Source organism: Vigna radiata, chromosome 7, assembly GCF_000741045.1.
Source record: "Vigna radiata var. radiata cultivar VC1973A chromosome 7, Vradiata_ver6, whole genome shotgun sequence".
Lineage (NCBI taxonomy): Eukaryota > Viridiplantae > Streptophyta > Magnoliopsida > Fabales > Fabaceae > Vigna > Vigna radiata.
Window position 1 is genome coordinate 48084956 of NC_028357.1, and position 25841 is coordinate 48110796.

Below are 25841 nucleotides of genomic sequence, written 5' to 3' on the forward strand. Positions count from 1 at the left end.
TATATAACAAAATAAAAATTCTATATATATATATATATATATATATATATATATATATATATATATATATATATATATATATATATATATATATAAACTTTGTAAGAAATTTCCCCATTTAGACTATGAATAATAACAACTATTTCTTCTTATTTTAAAAAAATATCTAAGAGTTGAACATTAATAGTTTGTTGTCATTCAAAGCTTGAAAATAAATTTTGCACACAAAAAATTAGAATGTTTAATTATATAAAAAATATTAAATACATATATTACTTATAAAATAATATTAAGTATTTGGTACAGAACCATCTATTGGTTTATACAAATAAAAATTCATCTACTTTCTCACACCAATTTTTACTAATAGATATGTATTTAGTGTGATAAACTAAATTTCAAAATGAGGTGAAATTTGAGGTAATAAGGTACATAGGATCAACTTATTTTTTGTGGATTGCCTCCATGGTTTAGGAAAATAAAGTTTAAATATGCTACTCCAATTTAGGAAATTTATAATTTATCTTTTAATTCTATATTTTGAAAAAATATTTGTTTCAGTAAATATAATTAAAAATTATATGTATATAATTGAAATTACAATTATTTACTTGATCGGCATTTAAATGAAGTAAAATATATTTTTTTTCAAATATAAAAATTAAGAAGTTAGATTTTAATTTGGAAAGAATGAAAACATTTGACATGAATCTGCCCAGAGATCCAATTAACAGAACTAGTATGTCATTTCTTCATCAGCAGAATGTTAAGATGGATTTTTAATACTTAATTCCTCATGAGCAACAACAATCTGGGCAGACATATCAGTTTGTTCTGTTAGATATGATATGAGTATTATAGGAAAGTTTTAAACAGATATTTTCGCTTTCAACATTGGAATAGGCCCTTCATTGCATATGATGTTAATATGCAAGATACAGCACCAGCAATCATTTCAAGTCTGCAAGCTCTTGGTGCGTGCAGAACTATAGTAGGAAGCATCAGGTTTCCTACAGGAAAAATGTGAGTGATGATGATCGGAGTGGATCTCCATCTGGTGCTACTGAAGAGGAGCATGTAAGGCAGCTAATATTAATGAACAGAATTGTCTTGCACTGTATAAAAAAAAAAGATGGATAACATGCTTCCTAGCACTATTTTAGATAAAATAAAATAAAAATGTAATGAGATCATATTTCATAGCATGATTTTAGGTGAGACCACAAAAAAAAAATTAAAATTAAAATTGTACTCTAAAGAAGGACTTTTTTGTTTTAAAATTGAATTTCTCACTTATTTATGTATATAATTTGTTTAGAATTTGTCCAATTATGTAAGTCTATACATAATTACTTGTAAATTTGCTTGCAAAGTTAGTTTGGCATGTGATCGAGTTCAAAAACAAGAATAATGGGTACAATAGTTGGATAATACGATCCATCGATTTGGGAGAACGGATACCAAATTTGACAAATTTCCGTACAGAATGTACCTACCAAAAAGCAGGAACATTTCGAGCTACATAGATTTGGGTTTGAAATTTATGGAGAGAACATAACAAATTTCAAAGATAGAGCTATATAATATATGAAATTGTCTTGTCAGTCATGGTGTAATTAGGTGAATTCGAAGTTTGGTTTTCCATTTATTTCAATAGATATTCTGCACAAATTCTGCCCCTTAAGTTAGCTTGTTTTCCATTTATTTCAATAGATATTCTGCACAATTCTGCCCCTTAAGTTAGCTTTACCTCAACAAGGAGGGTGAAGTATAAGAGTAGTATGGAGCCGAAAGGATGTAACAGAGGTGAGGAAATGATTTTACAGACAGACCCAGAAATATATGCTCCCTAAACAATGTTGGAATGGTTTTTGTTTTGTCCTATGTTTTGTTGCAGTAATGAATCTACATAATTAAGTGAAGCTTGTTAAAAGTGAGGAGGCTGCTGAAGGCTATGGAGACGTTCTTCACATTGGAAATTAATCAAACAATAAGGGTTGATTTTGAGGTGATATAAAGTGAATGATGTATTGATTTTGAGGAGGATCTATACTATTATTAAAAAAAATATGTTTTTGGTGTAGTTTAGCACCAAATCAATTGCTAATTATTTTTTTTTTTAAAAAAAAGTAGTGTACCAGCATAATTTCAGTTAACACGTATCACATGCTTCCCAAGATAAAAAGATTCATAGAAAAGTAGCTAACAATAATACTAATTACAGCTGAAAACGGAACAAAGCAAAAGATATCCACCTGAAGCATGAAAACCCAGAGCTAGCGGGGTTCATATTATGCCCACAGATTAAGCAATAAGCTTAAGGTCCATTAGTTTGACATGGGCTGGATGCAGGAAATACCTCAGGGATAGAGAAGATGCAAGAATCAACTTAGTAACCAAAGCCTCAAAATTAAACAAGAACTTTAAATGAGCATCGGAGTGTTACAACATTTAAAAATGGCATAAAATGCAAAAAGCAGCCATGCTCTTAAGCATCAAGGTATAAAATAGAGCGCATCCAATAGAGCACATCCACAATTTGTATCACTTAAGTCGCAGTTAAGCATGACCTCTGGCACACACAAATCACGCAGGCTTCCGGAGAGAAGAAGATTCATCAACAAATGTTGGTAACAAGACAAACTACAATTAAATTTAGAATACAACATTAGGAATCCACCCAAAGCATGGAAACTAAAAACGGACTTTACTTTAATCCACCAGCTATAAAAAAGGTGTGTGTTTCTGTGTAGGTTTGGGGGGTACCTGGCATGTCAATCCAACGGAACTTATGTCTGATTGGTGGGTTGGGTAATACAGCCGATCTTATAACAAGCTGGAGCTCAGTTGGTTTAGTTTAATCCAGATGCCCGAAAGCCCTCTGAGATAGACAATATGCAAGAAACAACTCTGCAATGAAAGCCTCAAAACTACACAAGAATTACATTGCAGATGAGAGTATCTGAGTATGACAGCATTAGAAAAGTAGCAAAAGCCACCCAATTGCTTAAACATATCAGTTTAGTATAGAACACATTCACAAAGTTAAATGTTGATACATTAAGCCAAACTTGCAGATCTCTTCAATAGAGCTTAGGGACAAAAGAAAAAAGGAAAACACAACTTCGCATCTATCAAAGCTTATTCTACATTAAGGACATCATAAACAAGCACCATATCTACCGAAACTTCATGATTGTATCTATGGACGTGGTTGTCCCCTTCTCACCAAACCCTTAGTTGCAGCACACATTCTTAAGTCTCTCATTCAGCGTCTTCGATTATGCCTCTTCTTTCTCCGGCTGCTTTTATCATCAGAATCAGAGTCTGAAGCAGAATCAGAATCAGAATCAGATGATTCTGATGATGTACTGTACCTCTTGCGTCTTCCTCTCTTCTGCTTCTTCCTCCTCCGTCTTCGTTCTTCCTCTGAATCAGAACATGAACTGTAACCTGAACTACTTCCAGAAGAATAATCTGATCCCGTAACAGAAGATGACCCACTATCACTATCAGTCTCAAAAACCGAATCCTCGCTATCACTTCCAGAATCAGAGTCAAACCTATGTTTCCTTTTGGTTTGTTTGGAACTTGCTTTCGCACTTTTATCCTTAGCATCACCAGCAACACTATCATCCAAATCATAAGTCTCTGCCACATTCACCCTCAATTTAGGGTTTTTCAGTTGCTGCGTCCGAGAAGGTCTTGAAATGTAAACCCTTTCATTCTTGCATTCATACGTCCAGTGGCCACTTTGGAAACACTTTTGGCACTGGGCAGCCCCACCGGAAGCCGACATTGCAGGCTTAAGGTCTTTCCTTTCACCCAATTTAACAGCTTTCTCAGTACTCATCAAATACATCTGCCTCTTAGCTTCTCTTTTCTCCTGCCATCTGCTAGGCCCTTCTTCCTTCTGCCCATAGGCATTGACATTTCGGGACGCCGCGGCCGCCGCCCTTTCAGCCTGGGCACGGCTAAGACCCTTAGCAGCGCTCAGAGCCGCAGCCTTGATTCTTTCAGCTGCAGCCTGAGATTTCTCTTCTTTCTTACTTGACATGTTCTATATCATATACGTCCTCAAATTTGACTTTAACAACAGAGATATAAACTCTGCGGCATCAATATTCCCCGAAAACTAATTCCAATTTGTGAAAACCCAACGTCTGTGATTACAGCAGCTCAGAAACTTACGAAAATCAAAAGAATAGGGTTATTATTCTACAGTTATAAGAAAAAGTAAATCGAAACCCTACACAATATCCCTTCCAGTCATTTTTCAATCAGCATTTGGAATGAACGATTCAAAGAGTTGAAACAAAAACAAAAAAATATCACTCACCTCATCAGTTTCCTTATGCGCCGGGTCCAATTCTTGATTTGGTTGTTCGGAGAAAGAGAGAGAAAGAAGATATATTACAGTACGAGAGAGAAAGAGTGATAGTTCGTTAAATTGCTACGTCTAATTTAATTATCGAAAAAAAAAAACGTGTCAATTGACTTTCTGTTTCTTCTCATACAAGTATTTTAAAAACAATAGTTATAAAAAATATAATAAAGTTACTAACCGTTTTCCGTAGGTTTTTGTAATTATATGGGTCAATTTGCTTTATTAATTGTTTATATGGGTTTTTTTTTAATTACAAATATATTAATTCTATTAAGGTGACATAATTTCGCTATGGAGTTGGGTTCGTTAAGAACGATTTTTCAGGTGAATTTTAATATCAATGACACGATTTGTTTGTAAATGATAAAGTCGTTAGTGTCAAATACGATTTCCATCATAATTAATTAATTAGTGATTTCCTCAAAAATTGATGAAGGCTGAAGTCTGTACAACAAATTTAGTGTTTTTTTTTATTATTTAAACTAAAGTTGTGGTTATAAGAGTTAATTATTTCACTTTTTGTATTGAAGTGGTATTATAATAACACGACTTTGGTGTTATTTATGTGTCATATTTTTTAATTAATTTTTAGCATGTGTTTTGAAAAATTTTTAAAAATGTAACTGTATTCTGAGTAGGACTAGGTATAAAATTATACTAAATTAAGAATTATTTATACTATTTTGTACTATAAAAATTGAATTATACTTATTTATAAAAACTGAACTTCTTTTATTAATAGTTTAGTTAATTATTACCAACTATGTTGTCCATATTTTAATCAACTCGGGTTCAAGGTTTCTTCAAACCTTATTCAAAATAATCGTGATTCTCGCCATTAAACAACCCCTGAGGTGATTTAATTTAATACAACTGAGGTTGTTTTCTACAAACTTTTTTCCATGTCAAATAAAAATCGATTGTTAGTGTTTATTTGCAATAAAAAAAAATTACATGTCAAATAACCATTTGAAAAAATTTGTAGATATTTTAAAATGTGATGTCTATAGACACGGATGAATATTTAAAAAAATATATTTTTCAATTTTTTAAAATAAAATATAAATAAAGTTAAAAAAATATTAAATATAAATTAAATTTAGATTTTAATTTAACCTGATAAAATGTATATTAATTTTAATTTTAATTAAATTTAATTTAATATCTGCAAATTTGGATATTTTTATCATTCTTAATTATTGGTTCTTTTTTAAAAAATGATTAATAACATTTATGAGGTAGAATGAACAAGAAAGCATAAATAAAAAAAAAAAAATCAAAGGTGGTTAAGGGAACAAGTTATATATATTTATTTCATTGTTGAGTTACTTTTGTCAGACATAGACCGAGGTTCGATGCCCTTATTCCAATACACTGTTTACTAAGAAACCAAGAAAATGTAAGTTTGAGATAACATTGGTTAAAGACATCCTGAACAGAAAAACAAGAATACTATACGTCTTTCGTTTATCTTTTCGAAGATAGGTTCCAAAGCATTTTTATTGGCATATCACGGAGAATAATAACACCCCAAATCGACCAGTTCACATTTCTAGAAAAGCAACATGAATTGATTTTCATAACATCGTTTGCATTACTGACATACTTAGAGTCTCGTACCCAGTCTATATAAAAAAGTACGTTAGTGTTAAAGAATAAAGGCTGGGCTATTGCAAAATTGCAGTTTCAGCACAAAAGGCGTCGTAATACAAAATACGGAAAAAGAAAATACAAGATCGATGCAAGGTTTGCAGAAGCAACACGCATCAATAATTAACCAATGTAAAATCCAGTTACGATGTAGAAAAACTGCATAAGAGTTCTTTGCAATACTCAACAGTTTAATAGATTTACAACGGCTGACGATTCCCTACATTAGTGAAAAATGGGCCTTAGATACTCACTGCACGTATTCCCATAACCGAAATAAAGGAGGAAAAAAGACACATGGAAGAGCTGTGTAGGACAAGATATTGATGACCTCAATCATGAAGTTCAAACACTGAGAAGGGGTACGATATGACATGATTACCCCTCATTTGCACCTTGGATACCCTGACAAACTTCGAAAACAAATGACCAGGAAGAGGTAAATTTTGGGGACGGGGAAAATTAAGAAAATTATTTCAGGAATGTCATACAAAAACAACTATTAAGCTCAAAGGCCCAAAATAGCAAACTGAAGAATTGGAGCATATCCACCCACGTTGCTGTATTAATATCTCCCCGCCTCTCAGTGGCACTGTACAGTATTCCCACGTCCTCGATGCAACGCATAAGCAAAATTTACCCCCTTGTAGGTAAATTTCCTTCGTTTCAAAGCTCTATGTATGTAGTCAGAACCACTTACCCACCAGCAAATCTAGACATCAAATGAAACAAATAATCTGCCTTCCTGCATGAGTGAAAGCTTACGATCCATTTACAGCCATCTCTGGTGAGGACTTTGGGGCAACCAATGGACGCTCCTCTCCACCCAATTGTATGTTATCTGATTTTCCATGCAAGCAATCGGAAAAGTTTCTAGAGTCTTCAGCCTCTTTCTCCATGTGATTGTCTTCTCCTGCAGTGTTGCTATTATCGGAACTGCTTCTAGAAATACTTTGTACATCTCCCTGATTATTTTCACTAGAGCCCATCCTTCCCTCAACTATTCGAGCACTCGTCTGAATGCTGATTGATGTTTTCTTACTAGGCAGCGCAGCTTGGCTCAATGTTGAACACAAGGCAGCAAAGACACTATCTTTAGATTTAGAATTCTTTGATAACTTCTGTTTCTTCACAAGTTCAGGTTCCTTATCTTTTGAAGGCAACTTCCTCTTCAGCCTGAGAGACTCCAGTACCCCATCATCTTCCTCAGACGTTTCAGGCTGCTTCCTTGGTGGTGGTTTGTAATCCTCATCGTCCTCATCATCCTCATAGTCAACCAGTGACCTTGGACTAAAAATCAAGACGAACAGATAATTTTATAGCATATGGACTCCAGAAAGTTAAACATGATACTAAGAAACAGAAGTCTACCTTAACTGTGAATAGCTTGAAGCAACTCCATTGGATAGATTAGGTTGCTGGTGTCCTTTCTGATTCCGCTGAACAGATGCAGAAGCAATATCCTCATCATCACTGATCAAATACTAGAAAAGTAAGATTCCATGCTAGTTATATAAACAACTGAAAATCTCCTTAGAATGATCAAGAAAGAAGATAATGTACCTGTCCTCATTAAAGTATCGTTCTTCTTCTTTCTCCAAAGCACGCTCATCATTTCGTCTACGAAGGTCCACAACAGTAGCAGCATCTTTTGTCCCACCATTATCCAAACACTGCAAGCAAGCACATAAACTCAAGCCTGTGTTTCAACCGCAAGTCATGCTCAAAGAAAAAGGTTTACCTGCTCATATTTTACTTTCAGTGAGTGAATGGACGCCAAATACTCAAATTTCACCAGCTGGTCCCAAAAAGAATCAACTATGTATTTCAGCAATGCTTTAAGATTCTCCTGTACAATGCAATGTATCAGTCAACATTTCTTGAGGCATTTAAGATCCACAACACTTACTAAAGATTCACACCTTCCTAATAAACTCAAAAAGCTCCAGAACAGCAGAATGGAGCAGATTGTAGCGATTGCCGTTAGAAACAAAGGCATCAATGATTGGTTTGAGAACATTATTCCTAATAACATAATTTATCAAATGCTCATCCTGCAGTTTAACACTCCAAATTGTTAGATGAAATGCAAGTAAATCGGCCAATGAACTGTCTTTTTAAAAGGAAAAACAACCTTTGTAATAAGGAACCATTCGATATAATTCACAAATCACATGATTTTTACAATAATCATGAAGTATATTTAAATGAGAAAAAACATTAAATTCTTTTCAGGCTTTCACTGCAGCAAAAGTCAGTTTTATGATAGACAGCTGTCATATCAGATGCCATGGTGACAATACTAAAGACAGAACCCCCTAAATTATCAAACCAGGCCATCAATGCAGCTGACAAAACTGAGATATCTACCACAAAATAAAATTCTTGTCTTCTTGCACCAATGGGTATTATCTCCACAAATTATAACGAAACAGTAAAAGTTGCACTTTATTTTACTGTATTTGTACCCAGATTTATTTCTCAATCACCATTTATTTGAACAGATTTGAAACTTTAGCTCTACCATAAGAATGTAATAATAGGCCTCTGTCCACATATTGTAAATACCCCCGTGAACAGTGATACAATCAGATTAATTCTTTTTGAAGTCAAGGCAATTTGAACTTACATGACGCGAGAGAATAGTTCGTACAAACCGGACAGCACCAACAACTAAGTATCTTTCTGCTCTTCGTGTCAATAGCAATATTTTTTCAAACACATTATTAAGAAGAAAGTTACACCTAAAAACAGCAAAGAGAAAACCATAAACATAATTTTCATGCTTAACAGTACAAAATCAACTAGTCACTGCAGAGCAGCAAGAAAATACTTTATTCTGTATGGATGATGTAGGACGCAAAAGCATAGTAATTCACATATGTTTGATAGTATCTCTGGCTTAGTTCCACATTGACAATGAGCTCTTCGCCCAGAACCTATTGATTTGTCACTTTCACCAGCAGTATTTTCCGAAGGACAAGATGATGTTATAACCTCAATCAATTGCCCCAAATGCCTCTCAAAGAATATGTCAATAATAGTGTCCCTCTGTCAGATAAAACTAAAATCGTCAATAAAACAAGTTCAAGAATTACCCATTATACAAACATAGAAATAGACTTCATCTTACGTGAAACTTTAACTGACAAGTTTTTCCAACAATTTTCAGCAGATATAATATAAAATACAATTCAACATTCAAAATTTATCCCTGCACAAACAAAACTTAGTATGTTGGCTTCAAAATGCAAGAAAAGGAAAGAACGATGGAACACCAGCTGATAAATTGAAAAATAGTATTTTTTTTTTTTTTAAATCATAAAAAAGTACTGCAAACTTTGGCTATCACATGGCCAAAAAGATTGTTAGATGAGTTCACTGTCCAAATTACCAAATAAGACATCAATCTCCCTATTACACATTAAATAAAATGTAACTGCTCCTAACTTTCTACATAAACTAACAATATGACAGTTACTATTCATCATATTCTAATAACCCATAAAAACAGTTAGTATTACATGTTCTAGTAAGTAACTGTTTCTGTTCCTACTTCCTGCCAATAACTATAGTAGGTGTCCTTAAATTTAAATTCTCACTATTAAATAATGAATTTTAAGCCTAACTCAATTTCACAAACTTGTAAAGTGAAGTTGCATCCACGTATATACTTTAAATTGACGTTATCTCTAATCGATGTGAGACTTCTAACACAATCCCCTCATACCGAGATATATACATCTTGTGTATGGTACTAAACATTAATGAGTGGTCTTAATAGGGGTCCAATAATAGGTAAAATGATATGTCCAACAAATATAAATCATACTAGAATAAGTTCTAACTCATGGCTCTAATACCATGTTAAGAAGTAGACTTTAAATTTAACTCAACTCTACAAAACTGACTTATAAGTATTCAACTACCATGTATTTAAAGACGAAATCAATCTTGTCCATAAGGCTGAAAGTATGAAACTGCTTCTTCCTAAGTATGTTTATCCACCTCGGTAGCAATAACCTCTCCATATACATTTATTGTGACCGAATAATTTATTCAAGACAAACATAGCTATTCAACCAAACATAGCTAAGGCTATGCAACCTAATAATAAGCTCACATAAAACATAATGCAAATCATGAGACCCCTTAAATTGATGAACAGGGTGGTTTTAACCAAGGTTTGACATGGGTGCAAGCAATAATATCTGTTAGCTAACAACCTCAACAATCTCAAAATCCAAATAAATCACAATCTTACAAAAGCCTCTACACCAAGCCAACTCCGAACCATGAAAAATTCACCACAACTCTGCCGCACATATAAAGCAATCTTCCAAGCTCACTGCAAGGGCAGCCAAGAGAAACGGCATTCTCATCTCAAAAAGGGCATATGTACCTTATCAACAACCAATCCTTCACAATAGATATCTCCCATGACTTGGAAGACAACCTTACAATCTTCATCTGGGGCTTAATTATTTCCCAAATTACTCATCTTAATCGTCTATTGTCACATTGATGCAACAGATGGAATTTTCCCCCAATTATTAGTATGTTAAATTTTACACACAAAAATTGCACCCACCTCCATCCATTTTTTGCCCACAAAATGTCAAAGTTGAAATATTTCTGATCTGTTAAGTGAATTCCCGTATGTACCCAATCGAGAATTGCAATATGTTACCGTCATCCCAATTACTGCACCCTTCCTATGACAGAAGTTGAGAAAGTTGTACATGGAAATTCTCACCCTCCTCTGCTGATTGTTAATGTCCTCACTGCAGTGCTAACGCTTCTACATGAACCCAAATGGTTGCTTAAAGAATTGAGGTTTTGGATGTTTCATTGATCATAATTAGCTTGCCTATCATATTGCCTCATTCAATGTCCCATGATGACCAAACATATTTCCACAAATTGTGAATTTATTAGGCAGAGGATCTAAATAGAAAATATTACAACTAGCTTTGAAAAATCAAATGAACAATTGACTGATGTATTCAGCAAGTCATTAAGAGGTCCTCAATATAAATTGTGAATTTATTAGGCAGAGGATCTAAATAGAAAATATTACAACTAGCTTTGAAAAATCAAATGAACNGAAAATATTACAACTAGCTTTGAAAAATCAAATGAACAATTGACTGATGTATTCAGTAAGTCATTAAGAGGTCCTCAATATAAAATGTGACTTCTTGACTTCTATCCTTGTACACAGATAAGGCTTGGTAAATATGACTTCTATCCTCTAGCTTGAGAGGGAGTGAGAACTATGAAAATAGGGTAATGTGTTTACATCTTGTGTTTCACCACTAAATATAAAATGTACTCCAATGTGTAATTGGCATTGATCCACTTAAATTTTCTCTCCCTTTTACTGAAGCAACAATGACTACTCCATAAAAAGTTTGCTTAGTTACCTCTCTCAAATATCAATTCTTAACATATTTAATAAAGTTTAGGACCTCNTAACTTTCTCCTTGAAACTGTCAACATGACTGTTACTATTCAAAATATGCTAATAATATACAGCTCCAAATGACATTTGTTACTATACATTTTAACATGTAACTTACTTTTTTCTCTTTTATTTTAGGCAACTCAAAAGAGAAGCTCAACGGGTCAATAATCATGTTCTGGTCACAAGATCCTGGTTCTTCAATAAGAAAAAGACTCGGTTCCCATAAATATACTTCAGCCTGACTTTTAATTTTAACTGACTAAATTGTCCAAAGATTTAATATACTATCAGTTAGAACACAAAANTTAAATCTAGAAAAGAAAAGGAACACCCAAATACAGTGACTCCAAATGAAAAGCTACCACCAGTAGGTTCTAAATTGCACCCTCCACCATCAATTCATGTTATTAATTTTCATTAAAGTATAGCAAGCAAGGAAATTCACCATAATAAAATACCACCATAAAAACGTATGCAAATGCAAAAGAAACTAGTATCAGGGCTTGGAAATGAAAATTTTAAGTCAAAGAATTGATTGACAAATTATTAATCTAAGATGAGACACTTAAAAATTAACTATTACAAAAGAAAAACAAACATAGATATATCAGTCAAGAAAGATATCGATCATACAACAAGAAGTTACAAGCAAGGTAAGAATTGATAGGCTCCAGAAAATAGCAGAAATCATGAACCTGTGATCCAGTCAATGTGCATGAGTCCAATAAATTTCGAAGAATTTCAAGAAACTGGCAGTGCATGTTCTCTTCAAAATCTGTTAGCATTCCTTTAACCTGTGTAAAAGATAGCATCCGTAATAAAGATGAGCTGGGCTACCCTTTCCAATAAACCATAACTAGATATATAGCAAATCAAATAGTAAATATTGAAACTATGTGGATAGTTTCCATAAATCGCATATTATGTGCAGGTGTATAACTCCATTGTATATAGAAGTTTGATATTATTTGCTGTAATTGATTTAGTTAGTTAGATGCCTGTCACAACTGTCATGGTCAGTCACAACTGTTTTACCATTGAGCCTGTGTCACAACCGCTGTGGTGTTAACAGAAAAGCAGTAGTCTTAATGTGCAATACAGTCAATAATACATAAAACTCGTTTCTTTTCAATATTATGCCTCCCAATAATTACATTTTAATTAGATCCAGAGTGAGAACATGGTATGGCTGCTTTATATAAAGGTGGTAGATGCAACACAAGTAGTCTATATAATAAAACTATGGAAAAGCTCACGTTATTAATTTTTATTTTGCAATAAGAAAAGATCATAACTAATTAAAGATATAATAAATTTCAGAATCGTTTTGGATAAATTATTTAAACAAAAATGCATTAAATGTCAGAATATTTTTTTCCATGTTCACAGAAATGCAATCAAAAACCCAGAAGCAAGCATCAGTTTCATTAGTTTGTGCACGTGAGAGCCTGGCGACTGCATCTTCCAAACTACATTTACTAGCAGGGAACTATAAAAAGGCCAAAACATTATCTCCCCCAAATTGTTTTGAGAAAAACTCAGAAACATCACTGAAATGAATCATTTAACAGGTATCCAGCTTATGGATTTCCAGCCACTTAATTATATTTGGAATTGGAACATCAGATTGGGGCTTCGAATCTCACAGGAAAACAGACCAATCTGCAACCCACAGATGGGGCACAGTTAAAGAATTCGCAGAGTTCAATAGAATAATAAGGAACCAAGGATTAGATCAATGGAAAGAAGGCCTCTTCCTATCCTTATCAATGTGGCTGTTAGTCAGAGCAACAATTTCCGCAAGTCAGAAATGAAGCAATATTCAAATTTCAAAAAATTTGTTTACTGATTCTAGGAAGAACTTATTTTTCAAATCCTGAATTGCTTCCAAACACAGGATTAAGCACCCAATTCCACTGAACTGAATTATCCTACTAGGATGATTTTAAAATTTTGTCAGATGCCCATTTACCTTAAAGCAATACTCATTTCAAGGATACTTGGGCTTCTTTAATAGCGGTCAATAAAAACACTTTTTAGGTTTTGAAATAAAAATAGAAGTTTGACAGCATGCTTTTATCAACTATTTTAAAAAGGAGAAAACATAGTACATTAAAATCATATTTAGAATTTCACCTCAGTAATGAGATAGATTTAATGAATATTAAATTATCAAAGTAAAACTCCAAATTTGATTGGAGAATAGCACATACAGTACCACAGATACCGTACGTAAGTTTTGTTCTTCTGAAAATTCAAAATCAGAAAACTGTCTTTAAATTTAAAAGAAAAAAAAAAAAAAAGAGCTTCTGCAACTTCTAAAACTGTCGTAAACAAATTTCTTTTATTTTCTTTTTTTAAAATAAGTTGTAAAACTATTTTGCAAAAACGTATAGAAAACCAAAAACTAAAACACTGAAGCACAATCAAACTTCACTTTAGATGTTTCGAAGTCTGAGTTCTTCATACTCCTTTCTATCTAAACCTATCCCCAATTTTCCATTTTTCCCCAGACTTTTTGCAGTAACTGTTCAAAGTTAATGCTAACAGAACAGTCCTCTGGCTAATCATTAATTTCTTTCCCTTGGTTTTGAATCGTTAATCTTTATATCATGGCTTGTATTCATTCTTTGATGTCCGACATCAGTTTTACCAGCACTAATACAAGGAAACAAGCAAAACACTCCACTAAATAACACAACTGACTTCTGGTTTTAGAATGCAATTTAGCAACAGAGAACACTATACATAGGTTCATCGACAAAAAGATTCTGTCTATTATAAATCTCTGTATATGAATGTCACATAGAAGATATATGTAAACTCATTGCATACAAAACATACCAAAAGTCCTAGAAGGGCAAATCCTTCCTGTCGAACAAAATAGGATCGCAAGAGATTAGGATCTTGATTCAAGAAAAGAATGAGGATATCTGTTCTGCAACCATCACAGTGATTTCATATTAGAAATTAATCATAAGGACTGTACCAAATATGATAATTGAATTTTACACAACAAATTGACCAGGGAGCAATACCCAGTTAGCACAAGCTTCTTGTCTTCACTTTGTAAGACATCGGTGACAACATCAAAGATGCCTTCGTTCATTAGATCCCTGCATACATTCCAATTTTGAAATTAGTAACCAATGGGATTAAGTAACTCCTTAGATCTAGAATAAATAAATGGCATTACAAATGTAATCAGCATGAGTCAGGTACAAGTATTACGAGTCAAAAAACTGTAGTAAAAGGTTTCCTACAATGGTTTTGTTTAAAAGCTACTATATACATGACTTATCATAGTCTATCAAAAGTTTCCTTGACAAATGTGTGCAAATTGTTCTTCAGATTTATTTTAATAATTTTTATTCTCAAAATTAAAAAAAAGAGAGAAACCCCAAACCCTTATTCACCTCCTTCATTCCTCTCAACCCTTTCTCCTTCATCTCTCTCACTCAACACATTTCCTCTGTCATCTCTGCACTAGCTCTAACTAAAAAAACACTAATTATTAAATAAAATTATTAGAAAAAAAAATACATAAATAAAAAAATTAAAGCACCTAATTTTTTCTTTATATAATTATAAATAAAATTTCAAGATTTAGAATTTNTATTGTTTGATTTTATAATTGAGAATTTTATTGTATTTTGATTTGTTTTTTTCTTTAGTAAAGGAAAACAAGTTAATGAATTTCTAACAAAATCTAAGGAAAAATGTTTTCCACTGAAAGGTACTGAATAACTCCAAAATAAATGGAAGGAAAACAAGAAGCATTTGTTCATTTAATATGCTAAACCAGATTCATTCTTAAGAGACCAGCAGAAAAACCAGCTATCTCATGAGACCATTCAAATGTAACATACCTAAAAAGCCGAAGCTGCTGGACCATCTGCAAGCTCTTGCTCAAACTACAAAATTCATGCAAGAAATAAACCTGTTCACCCCAATAAGAGGAAAACACTATTTAGAATATAATCTACGGAAAATCATAAGCATCAAACAAGGCATTATTTTCCCACTAAAGAAATATAGCCATACAAGATAGGAAGAACTAATAGTATATAACCTCAACATAGATGATAACAGCTACATAGACATGATTCATTTTAAAGAAAGTAAAACATAGACCCTATTCTTCAGATTACATGGGTTCACTTTAAACACACATTCTTCGATGGTTTCAACATCACAGGTTGGATATTTAGTTTGTGATCAAGGTGAAGACCGTAGAATAGGAAAACCTTTACTGGAGTAGACAGTGCCCAGCAACAAAGGACATGCATTGTTCAAGGAAATCTGAAAGTGGAGCACAAGGTGTTCCACACCAATAGTACTTACATTCATTAACAATAGAAAACACGACTCAAGACAAACTATATATTCCAAAGTTTTTAACCATAAAAACCGATTAGGGGGAAAAATGAAACAGAACAGAGAGACCATTTACAGGGATTGTATTTCTTTTACTAGTGAAAATGTTAACCAGATGCAACCACATGACCGAAAATGTGTAATAATATAAAGCAGGAACAAATTCAAACATGATATGACATCATGATGGAATTGTACAATAGCACTGCCATATATAAGTTTATTTATTAGATGAGTGGACGTTACGGGGGTGGAAGGAGAAGAATTCAAACTCAAGGGATGGTGATCTATGTCCAGAGTACAAAATGTAACTGGAAGGGAATGTTATAAAAAATAATTCCCCTCAATCACTCATTATGAACATGGTTATCAAACTCGTGAATTAACTCGTTAACACGTAGTTTAACACACAGCCTTCGAGTCAACTCAGAAACAAACTCATTTTTGGTATAAATTCGGTAGAATTAGAAACGAACTCGGTCAACTTGCTCAAACTCGTGAGTTTGCAACCGAGTTGGCAAGTTCAAAGGAGAAATTTTTTAAACCCAAAACAACAAAAATCATAGTCATTTGTGTGCAAAACTGGAAAACAAATAACTCGCTGTGATTAGATTGGGGTTTCACCGCACAATTATCTCCTCACTGCGTCACCGTCACTTGCGTGGTGCCACTACTCACTCACCACATCGTTTGTGATGTTGAGGTTGCCTACATTTTGTTCTTCTTCAGCTAAGTGTCACGGGCCTCTTTTCTATTCCAAAAGGTGGGTCTTTTTGATGGTCAGATGCTGCACCACACTGTGTAGGAGGAAGGGATTATTAAGCAATTTTTATTGTGTGGTGGTGTGCTGCAGCTTTTAGGAAAGGTAATATATATTATATTATATATTAGGCTTTTTAATTAGGAATTAGTAAATTATTAAGGACTTTTAATTTCATTTTTTAATTAAGAATTAGGGACTATTTAGTCATTTAATAGTTGTATAATATTTTTTAATGTTGTAGTTCAAAACTGAAATTAGCAATCAATTTAAAGTATGTCTGGGAATGAACCAAATTTAATTGAGAGCAGTCTAAGTGTATCCTATTTATTAAAAATAGAAGTAAAAATGCTTCGGAAGAGGTTAGATCTTTAAAGTATTTTGAACTGAACTTCTATTTGTATGAACTTGTTTCCTTTGACTATTTTGATTAATTATGTAATTGTAATATTTGAATTAGTATGTTATTTACAATTTTTTTCATGTGAATTAAACCTTCATAATGAATCGAGTCTACGACGAGTTTACGGAACTTTCTCAAGTTTATGTAAACTCAAGAGTTTGACAACTTTGGGTAAGAGATCAAACCCACAAAGGAGGAACAGCTTTCTTCCAAGTATAGCAAAGGAAACGCAGGTAAAACAAATCTTCAACAAGGCTTACCAAATTCTTTTTTGATTCTTGAGTCGTGGTGGGTGATTTTAGCCTAGCAAACAACTCCTGGATAAATGAACTGTCATCCTTTAATGAAGAGACAACCTAAAAAATAACAGCAAACAACCATAAAGACAACATTCACTTAACAAAATGATATGTCTCCACTCTTTGTTAATCAAATCTTACATAGGCATTGTTTGAATGTATTATGGAGTTAAGATTTGCACCAATACCCTCATCCAATAATCTAGCCAGAACAACATCCTGAAAGTGAGAAGGGAAGGTAAAAATCATAGTGAATAGGAAAGCAATTATCCATGAAAGCATAATATAAACCCAAACCTTCAAAAAACCAACTCTATATGTCTGATGAATCTTTGACAACACAATTGGGTCTTTTATAGGTATAGCCTACAAGAGAAAACAGGCAACATACTATTAGGAACAAAATTCCTATGACATTTACAGAGTAAAGATCCACCTAACTTACAGCTCTCCAAAAGATAAAAAAGAAATAGCATATCATACCTCCTTAAAAACAACATGCTCCTTTAAGAATTTACGATGATGTTGAACATGGGGAAGCTCTGGATCATCTGCACATTGCTAAAACAAGTGGTTCAGAAAAGGTGGAGAGAAAGAATGAAGAAATGAAATTGGGTAAATCACATAAATCAAATTTAAACCTTTATAAGCCCTGAATACAGCCAACAAATTATTATAAATATTAAAGCAAAACCACATGAGAATAGACATGAAAAATACTAAACACTTACACTCGAGGGCACCAATAATGTCCACTATAAAGTCATCACAAAAAATTCTCTCAAAAATCGCTGGACTATTTAGCAAAACTGCAATGCAGAAACATATCACTAGAATGAATGAAACATAATTGACAAAATCAGGATCCAAATGAAAATGGTGTAAAATTGAAGACTGACCAATCCCTTTGACTATTTTGAAAATCATGTGAAGGCCATCAATATTTTCTAAGTCTTCGCACATTCTGAATACTTCCATCAGCTTCCGAAAAAACTCTTGCTGCAATATAAACCGCAATGAAAAAAGAATGTACACGTATACAATATACTAGAAGAAAAGCAGGGAGTGCAGCTCAAAGTGACAGAGTGATAGCACCATTATCACATGCATTATATGAACAACTATGATGCTCAAATCATAGTCAATTTGATTACATACAGGAAATGGGATAGGGACTGTCCTAGGTCTGTAATATGCACCATTACAGTAAACTCTCTAACCAAAACATCAATAAAAAATATATATAAATCATTATACGAAAAGCACAAGTTTGCAAAATTAAGGTCACCAGTGTACCCAATGAAGAAAAAACATGCACAATCACGAGAGTTTTATGTTAGCTTACATCACTTAATATTAGTTCTGTAAGCCGCAACTGATCTGCAAAGCCAGTGTCAACCACAGTCTGCAAACCAAAAGAAAAAATCAATGAAAACATATTAAGTTTAATGGTATGCATGTTTGTATGGTTTCTATTCTAGAAAGATATAAAAAAATCCCAGTCACAAGAAATATGCTCATAGTGTATAATCAGATGCAAACCTTTCTTTACAAGTTAATTTTATGATATTAAGTTAGGTTTAAAGTCCCAATTTCAAAGCAAAAAATAGTAAGATTAACATAATGTCCAAACCTTTAAAATCAAAGGAAGTGTTGAAAGCTCCACAGCAGGCAACTCCCTTGGTTCACTATTGACACTGTGAAATGGCTCATCTGAGATATCCAGCAAAAATAATCAGACTTATTCAATAAACCCATAAAAAAGTACATAAATAGCACAATTCAGCGGTATACATAACATTCCTCTGTTGCAGACGCTAAAACTAGCTCATAGGAAATAATATTCATTTGTGATCTTTTGAACTTTCAAATATTGACACAAAACATATGCACATCCAATAGAGAGCTAGTAATGAGATTAAATTCGCATTACTTACTATTTAATGTATTAAAATGCATATTCCTCTGCACATTGCAAATATGGTCCCTAAACAAAACATGCATGTTAATTAAGCTCGTTATACAGCAGCAGTAAAAAAAACAGAAAAACGCAACTTAATAGACAATCATAAGTTAAGTTTTAACCATATGTAAGAGCAACCACTAGTCTCTTGAAAGCTAAGTGCCAGTTCTGTAGCATATTCTGGATCTCTCCATGAGATGATTGTATCTGAAGAGCAAAAAGCATCCATCAAACTGATAAAACAACAGCCCCTTATATTTCAAGCATAAATGAATGACAACTTCACTTTACAGAGAAAGAGAGGGAGGAAGCATAAAAGCTACCAACTACCTTCTTGTTTCCTATAAATATCATCAGAACTGATGCGATGCAACAGTATGGTCTCATTATCGTCTTCATCATAAACAAATAAGCCCAGCTCTTCTGATCGCTGCATTAAGATTAATACTTTAATTATTTTCTATGCAAGGAATTTCAAAGTTTGTCCAATAAAAAAGAAAAAGAAAATATTAAAAACAGGTATAAATGACATGCATTTACATGCAGTAATACCAAATAAGAATATATTTTGTTAATACACAAACCATATTAGCTCTACATCATATACATTTTATCATGGGGAAATCTGAAGACAAAATGGTACTCATATTAGAAGACAGCAGAACTCACCAGTAAAATTAATACTTTCACCAATCCTTCAAATAATGTGTATTAAAAATAGATAATTTTATAATTTTCCAGTTCAAAGACAGATAAAAGGCTCCATGGCGTTAAAATCGTGAACTGATCATGGGATTACGCAATTCAACAATCTTCAGTACCCTACATGAGCTGTTTTGCATGCAGCATCTGAAATTGGTGAAATTGACAAGCTGGTTTATGGGATTGGTCCATTCATTAGTTAGTATGGTTGCCCATTTCACAAAAAGAACTTTAGCGTAATTGAGGTTAAGAAGATAGTTCAGATATAATTCACAGAGCAAACACTTTGACATAAACTATGTTACAGTCTAACCTCAATTTAAGACTAAAAGTCCACCCATGTTATCATGGTGCACCCAACTTTCTTCCATTCAAAAGCCTTAACATGTTGTAGACTATTTTATTAACTCTCAATCACATTATAATCGAGGTGCGACTATATGAATACATTGTCTTACAAGGATGTGGTTGATCCGGAAAACAACATATGGTTGACATATAACTTTTGAAGGACCAACTCAGCTTGGAGGTCCTTTAGCAGGAATGATAGTTTACAAGATTCCAACAAATTGGTGAGAGCATGGGAGTCTGATGGAGGTGAACACGTATTTTTAAAAATGTCAATTGGAAATTAAGCTAGAAATGTATACTTGCAGTTCCTTAAAGTGTGAACATAACTGAGATTCGGTGTGTTAACATTTTCAAGAGAGTGAAAATTCTAATCCGTTGTTAGTCTTTTTAAAATTACATGCTAGTCAACTACTTTTTCATCTTAAATCTTAATTGTATTTGCTTTTGTTTAGGACCACCCAAAAAGAAGAAATTGATCAAAGCAATAAAGAGTGAAAGATGTTGTATCAATTATGCTTAATCTAGAATGGCCAAAAAAGCAATCCAACAATGACCAACTGCGGAAGATGGTGGTGGAGACAACAAAGTTCGGATGTGGACAACCTGGACGGGGATGCTCCAAATTGAAGATAACAACATGGTTCAAGACAACGATGAACATCAGTGATGCTGCTAATTGGAGAATTTGGATGATGGACCAAGAAAATATCAAATGGAGGGTCACTTTTTTCCTATAACAACATTTTAGATATGATAATTATATATATATATATATATATATATATATATATATATATATATATATATATTTCAATTTCTGCTCTTGAGTTTCAAAAACTTCATACTGAGTTACTTGTTTATGAGTTATACCCTTATAGATTATGAACTTTTTTATGCAAGTATTTTTCAATGACTTCAAGTCTTTTTGTTTTCTTATTAATCGTATATATGTCTGTTAGTGTAAGAATAATAGATCGTGAATTCGTAGGATCTTATGAACCATGTTACAATGACATGATTTAAAATCTTCAGTCCCTTTCCCAATTCTAACTTAGATCTTCATTCTAACTACCTTCAAATAAAAAAAAAAAAATAAAAAAAAAAAATTGGCAGTGTGTTTGAGTGAGGAATTTTGAGAAGAAATCAACTTTTAAGTGAATTTAACATACCACATAAAATTATTTGTTTTTGACATCACATACAAAGAATTTTCAAAATAAAAGGAACTTTCTGCGGGAATTTTTTTCAAGTAAAATGAAGGGGTTGCAACTTATCTCTAAAGTGAAAAAATTTGGAAATTCATTTTCACCATGAACTCTCTCACCTATGTAAGAATCTAGAAAATCGCTTAAGAGAATATATGGTTTTATAAATGACACTCAAATATTTTATTATTAAAAAGTCAATCTATAAATAGAATTTCTATTAAAAAAGTTTCATTTTATAAAAACCTTTGTCCCTCTAAAACTTTTTCTCTAAACATCATCGGTTATCTCTCTAAGATTTTGACTTCATCCTTCATCTCTTTGAAGATCCGAGCCCACCTTAGGATTCCTAGTTTAGAGACCATCACAACCAACTGATAAGATTTGTGATTAGAATAAGTTCCTCTTTCTCTTGAGTCAGTATTGATCATGGTTGCATGTGGCCTTTAAGTGGATGCATGTAACCTTAGGTAGCTCAAAATGAATCACAACTCTTTTGTGGTTATTTTGTGGTTATGAGGGTATGTTCGGATCATTGATCTAGTTTTTCTTTGTGTAGTTAGAGCTACTTGTGCGAGTTGAGTTGAGTTGTGTGGACACATGTGGGTGCGTAAATTCTACTTTTGAAGTAAGGAAAGCTAGTAAATTATACAAAGCTAATTGTGTTTGAATGGTTAGGATAAAGTAATGGTTTGATTGATAGTATAATTGATGATTGTACTGTTGTATTGAGATAGTTAGAACTGCTGAAGGTGAAATTATTGTTTTGCAAATTGTTTTTTACAGTATAAAATTGGTGTATAATCTGAAATTGTGTGGGTTTGATCTGCCAATGGGACCATGAGGGCATAGTTTGATAAATGAGATGTTATGAGATGAAATGATTGATAAATGAGTTGTTATGAGAATGAATGAGGGCATAGTGACTTCCAAGGAGGAAGTGTTATCCTAAGTTTGAGTTTAGGGTGTATTGAGTTGTGATGAGATTATCCTAACTCTGTCAGCATCCAACTCAAATAGTTGTGAGAGTCGATGGAGGTTTCTACCATTTGGTGCTTCAATATGAAACAAGATCAAACCCCCATGTATAAAGAATTTACCATGTTATACTTGAGGAGGGCCATTGGTTAAACTACTCCGTGGGAATGTAAGATAGTGACAAGTGCAAAATTTCTGAGTTTACTCAATACATGTGTCTTCCAAAAATAGAGTCAAATGTCTAAGTAATTAAAAGTCTTGTGGGCTAAACCGGTGGTAGTATGCCAATGAGGGCAGGTTTGATATAAACATTTGATTCTTGATAAATATGATGAATGGTTGAATTGATGAGAATTGAATATCTTATTAGTTTATTACAATTGCACCAGTTACCTTGTTCTTTATTATTTGTGTTTTGTTCATCTGCTATGACGTTATACGTGAGAAGAGAGTGCAGGTGGGAGTGGTTGACAGCAGTAAGACTATTAATGTGTTGTTTTGGCAATAGTATTTGCACCCTTTATATAATTGTATTTTGTACTTTACTCCTTTGTTAAAAGAGTAGTGAATTTTGAAAGATACTATTTTTTTTTATTTTGAAGGATTGTAAATACAATGTATATATTTATGTGCTTGTTTATGCTAAATATCAAAAGTGTAATGCTCTAATCAGTAGTAGTAAATATACTAATATAGGGTGTTACAACCTCAACTTTAGTGCGTCCCTATCCACATTGCAAACCCACTACTTGAATTATAATAGAAGCAATTAAATTAAATTCCCATAAATTTCAAATTTCTTATAATTTAGCAGTTATCAATCTAAACACTACTTGAGGGAAAACAAAGCAGCTAAAACTGATGGCAGGTCATTCACTAATGAAAGCTTCAAGCAAATCAAAAGCCTTTTTTCCACTAAGTGTAACAAGCTACTCAAATTAAATGATGTCATTAACCAAGCTGTCATGTCACAAATTAAAGCTTCAAAAAATAAATAAAAAATAAAAAAAAAAGATTCACAAACCTCTAGATAATCAACAGTGACATGACCAGTACCCTGGTCATCCCATTTCCCTTCATCATTCAGACGATATACCTTGACACGCTGAAATCCAATTAGGAGAGAGATTAAGTAAAAAGAAATTATCATGTGTGCTTCACAACCACACGCTATGGCAATACAGAAGCCAAGGTTGATAAGAGCACATTGCATGTCAAATACATAATATCGTTTTACAATATAAGTAAAAACAAAACCAAAAAACAACATGCATAAATCTTAAGTAGACAGCTACGGTCTCATGAAAATATCTATTATTCATGTTATTGAACATGAAAATCTAAATTATAACGTATTAATTCAAAAACAAACTAAATACTCTGCAATAAAGAATGTGAAGCAACTAGCAAATAAGAAAAAGGCCAAAAAGGAAAATGTTTAGTATGAGCCAAATGAAACAATAATGCCCAAACTTCCAAAACTGGTTCGAGAAAAATCAAAAGAACAAAGAAGAAAATAAACATATAATGAATTGCAAAGTATAACAAAAATAATTTGCAAAGTATAACAAAATTAATATCATCATTATTATGAATCCTCAGTCCAAAACTATCCAATTCCTGTCTTCGGTTTTGAAGACCGAGTGGGTAATGTTTAGGCTTCCTAATTTATCAACAAACATCATTTCCAATCATTTCTCTCAAAAGAGTACTAATGTATCTTTTCAAGTTAAGCTGTAAAGATCAAAGGAGACGACATCTGTTAATTTCGAAAAGCTAGTCCTAACTGTTTGACTAAATTTGCACAAGAGAATAGTATTATTGAAATATAACAAAAGTTTGAACATGCCTCACGTGAGAACACGAAAACCATATGATCTACTTTCCACAGATGTAATAAGCATGTTTCAAAATAAAACCAACATTAAAGCACTAAACCGATTGCTGTAATATGAGATAATATTTTAGAATCTTCCTAATTAGAGGAAATAGATACATAATATTTTATTTTATTTTATTTCTTTCCTAGGTTTCCTAATTTTTTAGGAGAACTAGATTATTACAAATAGAAGGTTTGAGTATGATTGAAAATAATAATAAGCCTCATTTTCAACTTGGTGCCAGAGCTCCTAATCTTAGGGGCTAGATTCCACTGCAACAAGCCGCACCTTTGCCGCTGTCCAACCATCGCCGCTACCGCCGTTGCCAGTTGGGGTCGTCGATAGGGCAAAAAGGTGCGCCCAACGGTGATCACAGAGCCGGAGCCGGAAGTTGCTCCGTGAATGGAGCCTCCACACGCCGCCATCGCCGCCGAGGCGTGTAGCCCACGCGTTCACCTCCAACAAGACCCACTCGCCGCCACTGCCACAGACAGGGCCGCCGAAGCCCCCCAAGTCCATTCCTAGGGTCGATGACGACTCGTCTAGGCTGTATTAGCATATTTGACTTTTATGTTTTGCTCCTTTTTTTCTCAGTGAAACCCACACGCCCTCGCTGCCACAGAAGAGTCGCCGGAGCCTCCTGATTTTGTTCCTTGGGTTGGTGACAACCCGTTTGACCTTTATTTGAGTATATCTGAGTTTGAAGTTTTTGCCTCTTTGTTTTTTCTCGGTGTGACCCATACACCGTCATCGTCTTGGAGACTCCTCGTTACGTTCTAAAGATGTCTAAAGTATTAATTATTCCTTTGAAAGAATGGATGAATCAATGAGTAAGTCCTCTAGATCAAGCACTTTGTCCATAAAAGGTAAGACTTGCCTCAATACGGTTGATCATGTGTCTCAAGGTATTTGGATCCTTGAATCGGGTGCAACCGATCATATGACACCTCTTAGTGTGTCCTTCGACTCATGGTAAAAGAAATAAAGAACAACTTATTACAGTTACGAATGGTTAGGGTATACTTATATGCGGCTCTGGGAATATAATTTTGAACTCATCTATTGTATTGAAGGATGTTTTACATGTTCCACAATTAGCTAACAATCTTATTTATGTGCAAAAACTCAAAGGATTTAAATTGCTCAGTAACATTTTTTCCAAATTATTGTGTTTTTCAGGACCTTGCCACAGGAAAGACAATTTTAACTACTAAGGAGCAAAGTGGGTTGTATTTTTTAGAGTTTGATGACCAAAGCAACACGAAAATCATGAGTCAACAAGCAACATCTGAGACGTGGGCCAAATCCCAAATATGGTTACATCTGTTAAATATAGTGAAAATTATATATTGGAATTAATCCCTTGTGTTAAATACACACATAAGGTTCTCTATTTATAATAGAAGAAATATGGGCTAA

The 25841-nt window shown here is 33.3% G+C and overlaps 2 protein-coding genes across 7 annotated transcripts in view; both read right to left on the reverse strand.

Annotated features, from left to right (window-relative positions):
* Window positions 1–2177: 2177 nt before the first annotated feature.
* On the reverse strand, window positions 2178–4466 carry LOC106765847 (zinc finger CCHC domain-containing protein 10). Of its 3 annotated transcripts, XR_001376082.2 has the most exons (3): window positions 4340–4466; window positions 2767–2930; window positions 2178–2643 (listed from the first exon to the last, which is right to left on the reverse strand). XR_001376082.2 is itself a non-coding variant. In XM_014650606.2 (2 exons), exon 2 carries the CDS (start codon window positions 4055–4057, stop codon window positions 3269–3271), a length of 789 nt encoding a protein of 262 aa, XP_014506092.1. In that variant the 5' UTR covers window positions 4058–4186; window positions 4340–4466; the 3' UTR covers window positions 2946–3268. The 3 variants fall into 3 exon arrangements, 2 of the variants coding, with proteins under 2 accessions (XP_014506092.1, XP_014506093.1); XM_014650606.2 differs by lacking the exons at window positions 2178–2643; window positions 2767–2930 and adding an exon at window positions 2946–4186; XM_014650607.2 differs by lacking the exons at window positions 2178–2643; window positions 2767–2930 and adding an exon at window positions 2946–4163 and having other exon boundaries at window positions 4340–4445.
* A 1691-nt stretch (window positions 4467–6157) lies between these two features.
* LOC106768276 (serine/threonine-protein phosphatase 4 regulatory subunit 3-like) overlaps window positions 6158–25841 on the reverse strand; it is a 26603-nt gene continuing 6919 nt past the window's right edge. For 2 of the 4 annotated variants that reach the window (XM_014653330.2, XM_022784036.1), the window contains exons 2-24: window positions 23567–23647; window positions 19637–19736; window positions 19429–19513; window positions 19281–19330; window positions 18977–19056; window positions 18689–18748; window positions 18243–18342; window positions 18075–18152; window positions 17827–17894; window positions 17641–17709; window positions 17485–17562; window positions 17305–17400; window positions 15374–15444; window positions 14543–14620; window positions 14349–14442; window positions 12200–12298; window positions 8871–9088; window positions 8667–8781; window positions 7960–8091; window positions 7779–7886; window positions 7601–7710; window positions 7409–7510; window positions 6158–7327 (exon numbers count right to left, since the gene is read on the reverse strand). In XM_014653330.2, coding sequence (XP_014508816.1) covers window positions 6799–7327; window positions 7409–7510; window positions 7601–7710; window positions 7779–7886; window positions 7960–8091; window positions 8667–8781; window positions 8871–9088; window positions 12200–12298; window positions 14349–14442; window positions 14543–14620; window positions 15374–15444; window positions 17305–17400; window positions 17485–17562; window positions 17641–17709; window positions 17827–17894; window positions 18075–18152; window positions 18243–18342; window positions 18689–18748; window positions 18977–19056; window positions 19281–19330; window positions 19429–19513; window positions 19637–19736; window positions 23567–23647 — 2601 coding nt within the window. In that variant the 3' untranslated portion in view covers window positions 6158–6798. The remainder of the gene's footprint in view (window positions 7328–7408; window positions 7511–7600; window positions 7711–7778; window positions 7887–7959; window positions 8092–8666; window positions 8782–8870; window positions 9089–12199; window positions 12299–14348; window positions 14443–14542; window positions 14621–15373; window positions 15445–17304; window positions 17401–17484; window positions 17563–17640; window positions 17710–17826; window positions 17895–18074; window positions 18153–18242; window positions 18343–18688; window positions 18749–18976; window positions 19057–19280; window positions 19331–19428; window positions 19514–19636; window positions 19737–23566; window positions 23648–25841) is intronic. The other 2 variants (XM_022784038.1, XM_022784039.1) reach the window with 2 other exon arrangements.

What these genes read in the sequence shown, in the direction of transcription:
- LOC106765847 (XM_014650606.2), bottom strand. Translation starts at nt 4,057, where the DNA reads ATGTCAAGTAAGAAAGAAGAGAAATCTCAGGCTGCAGCTGAAAGAATC.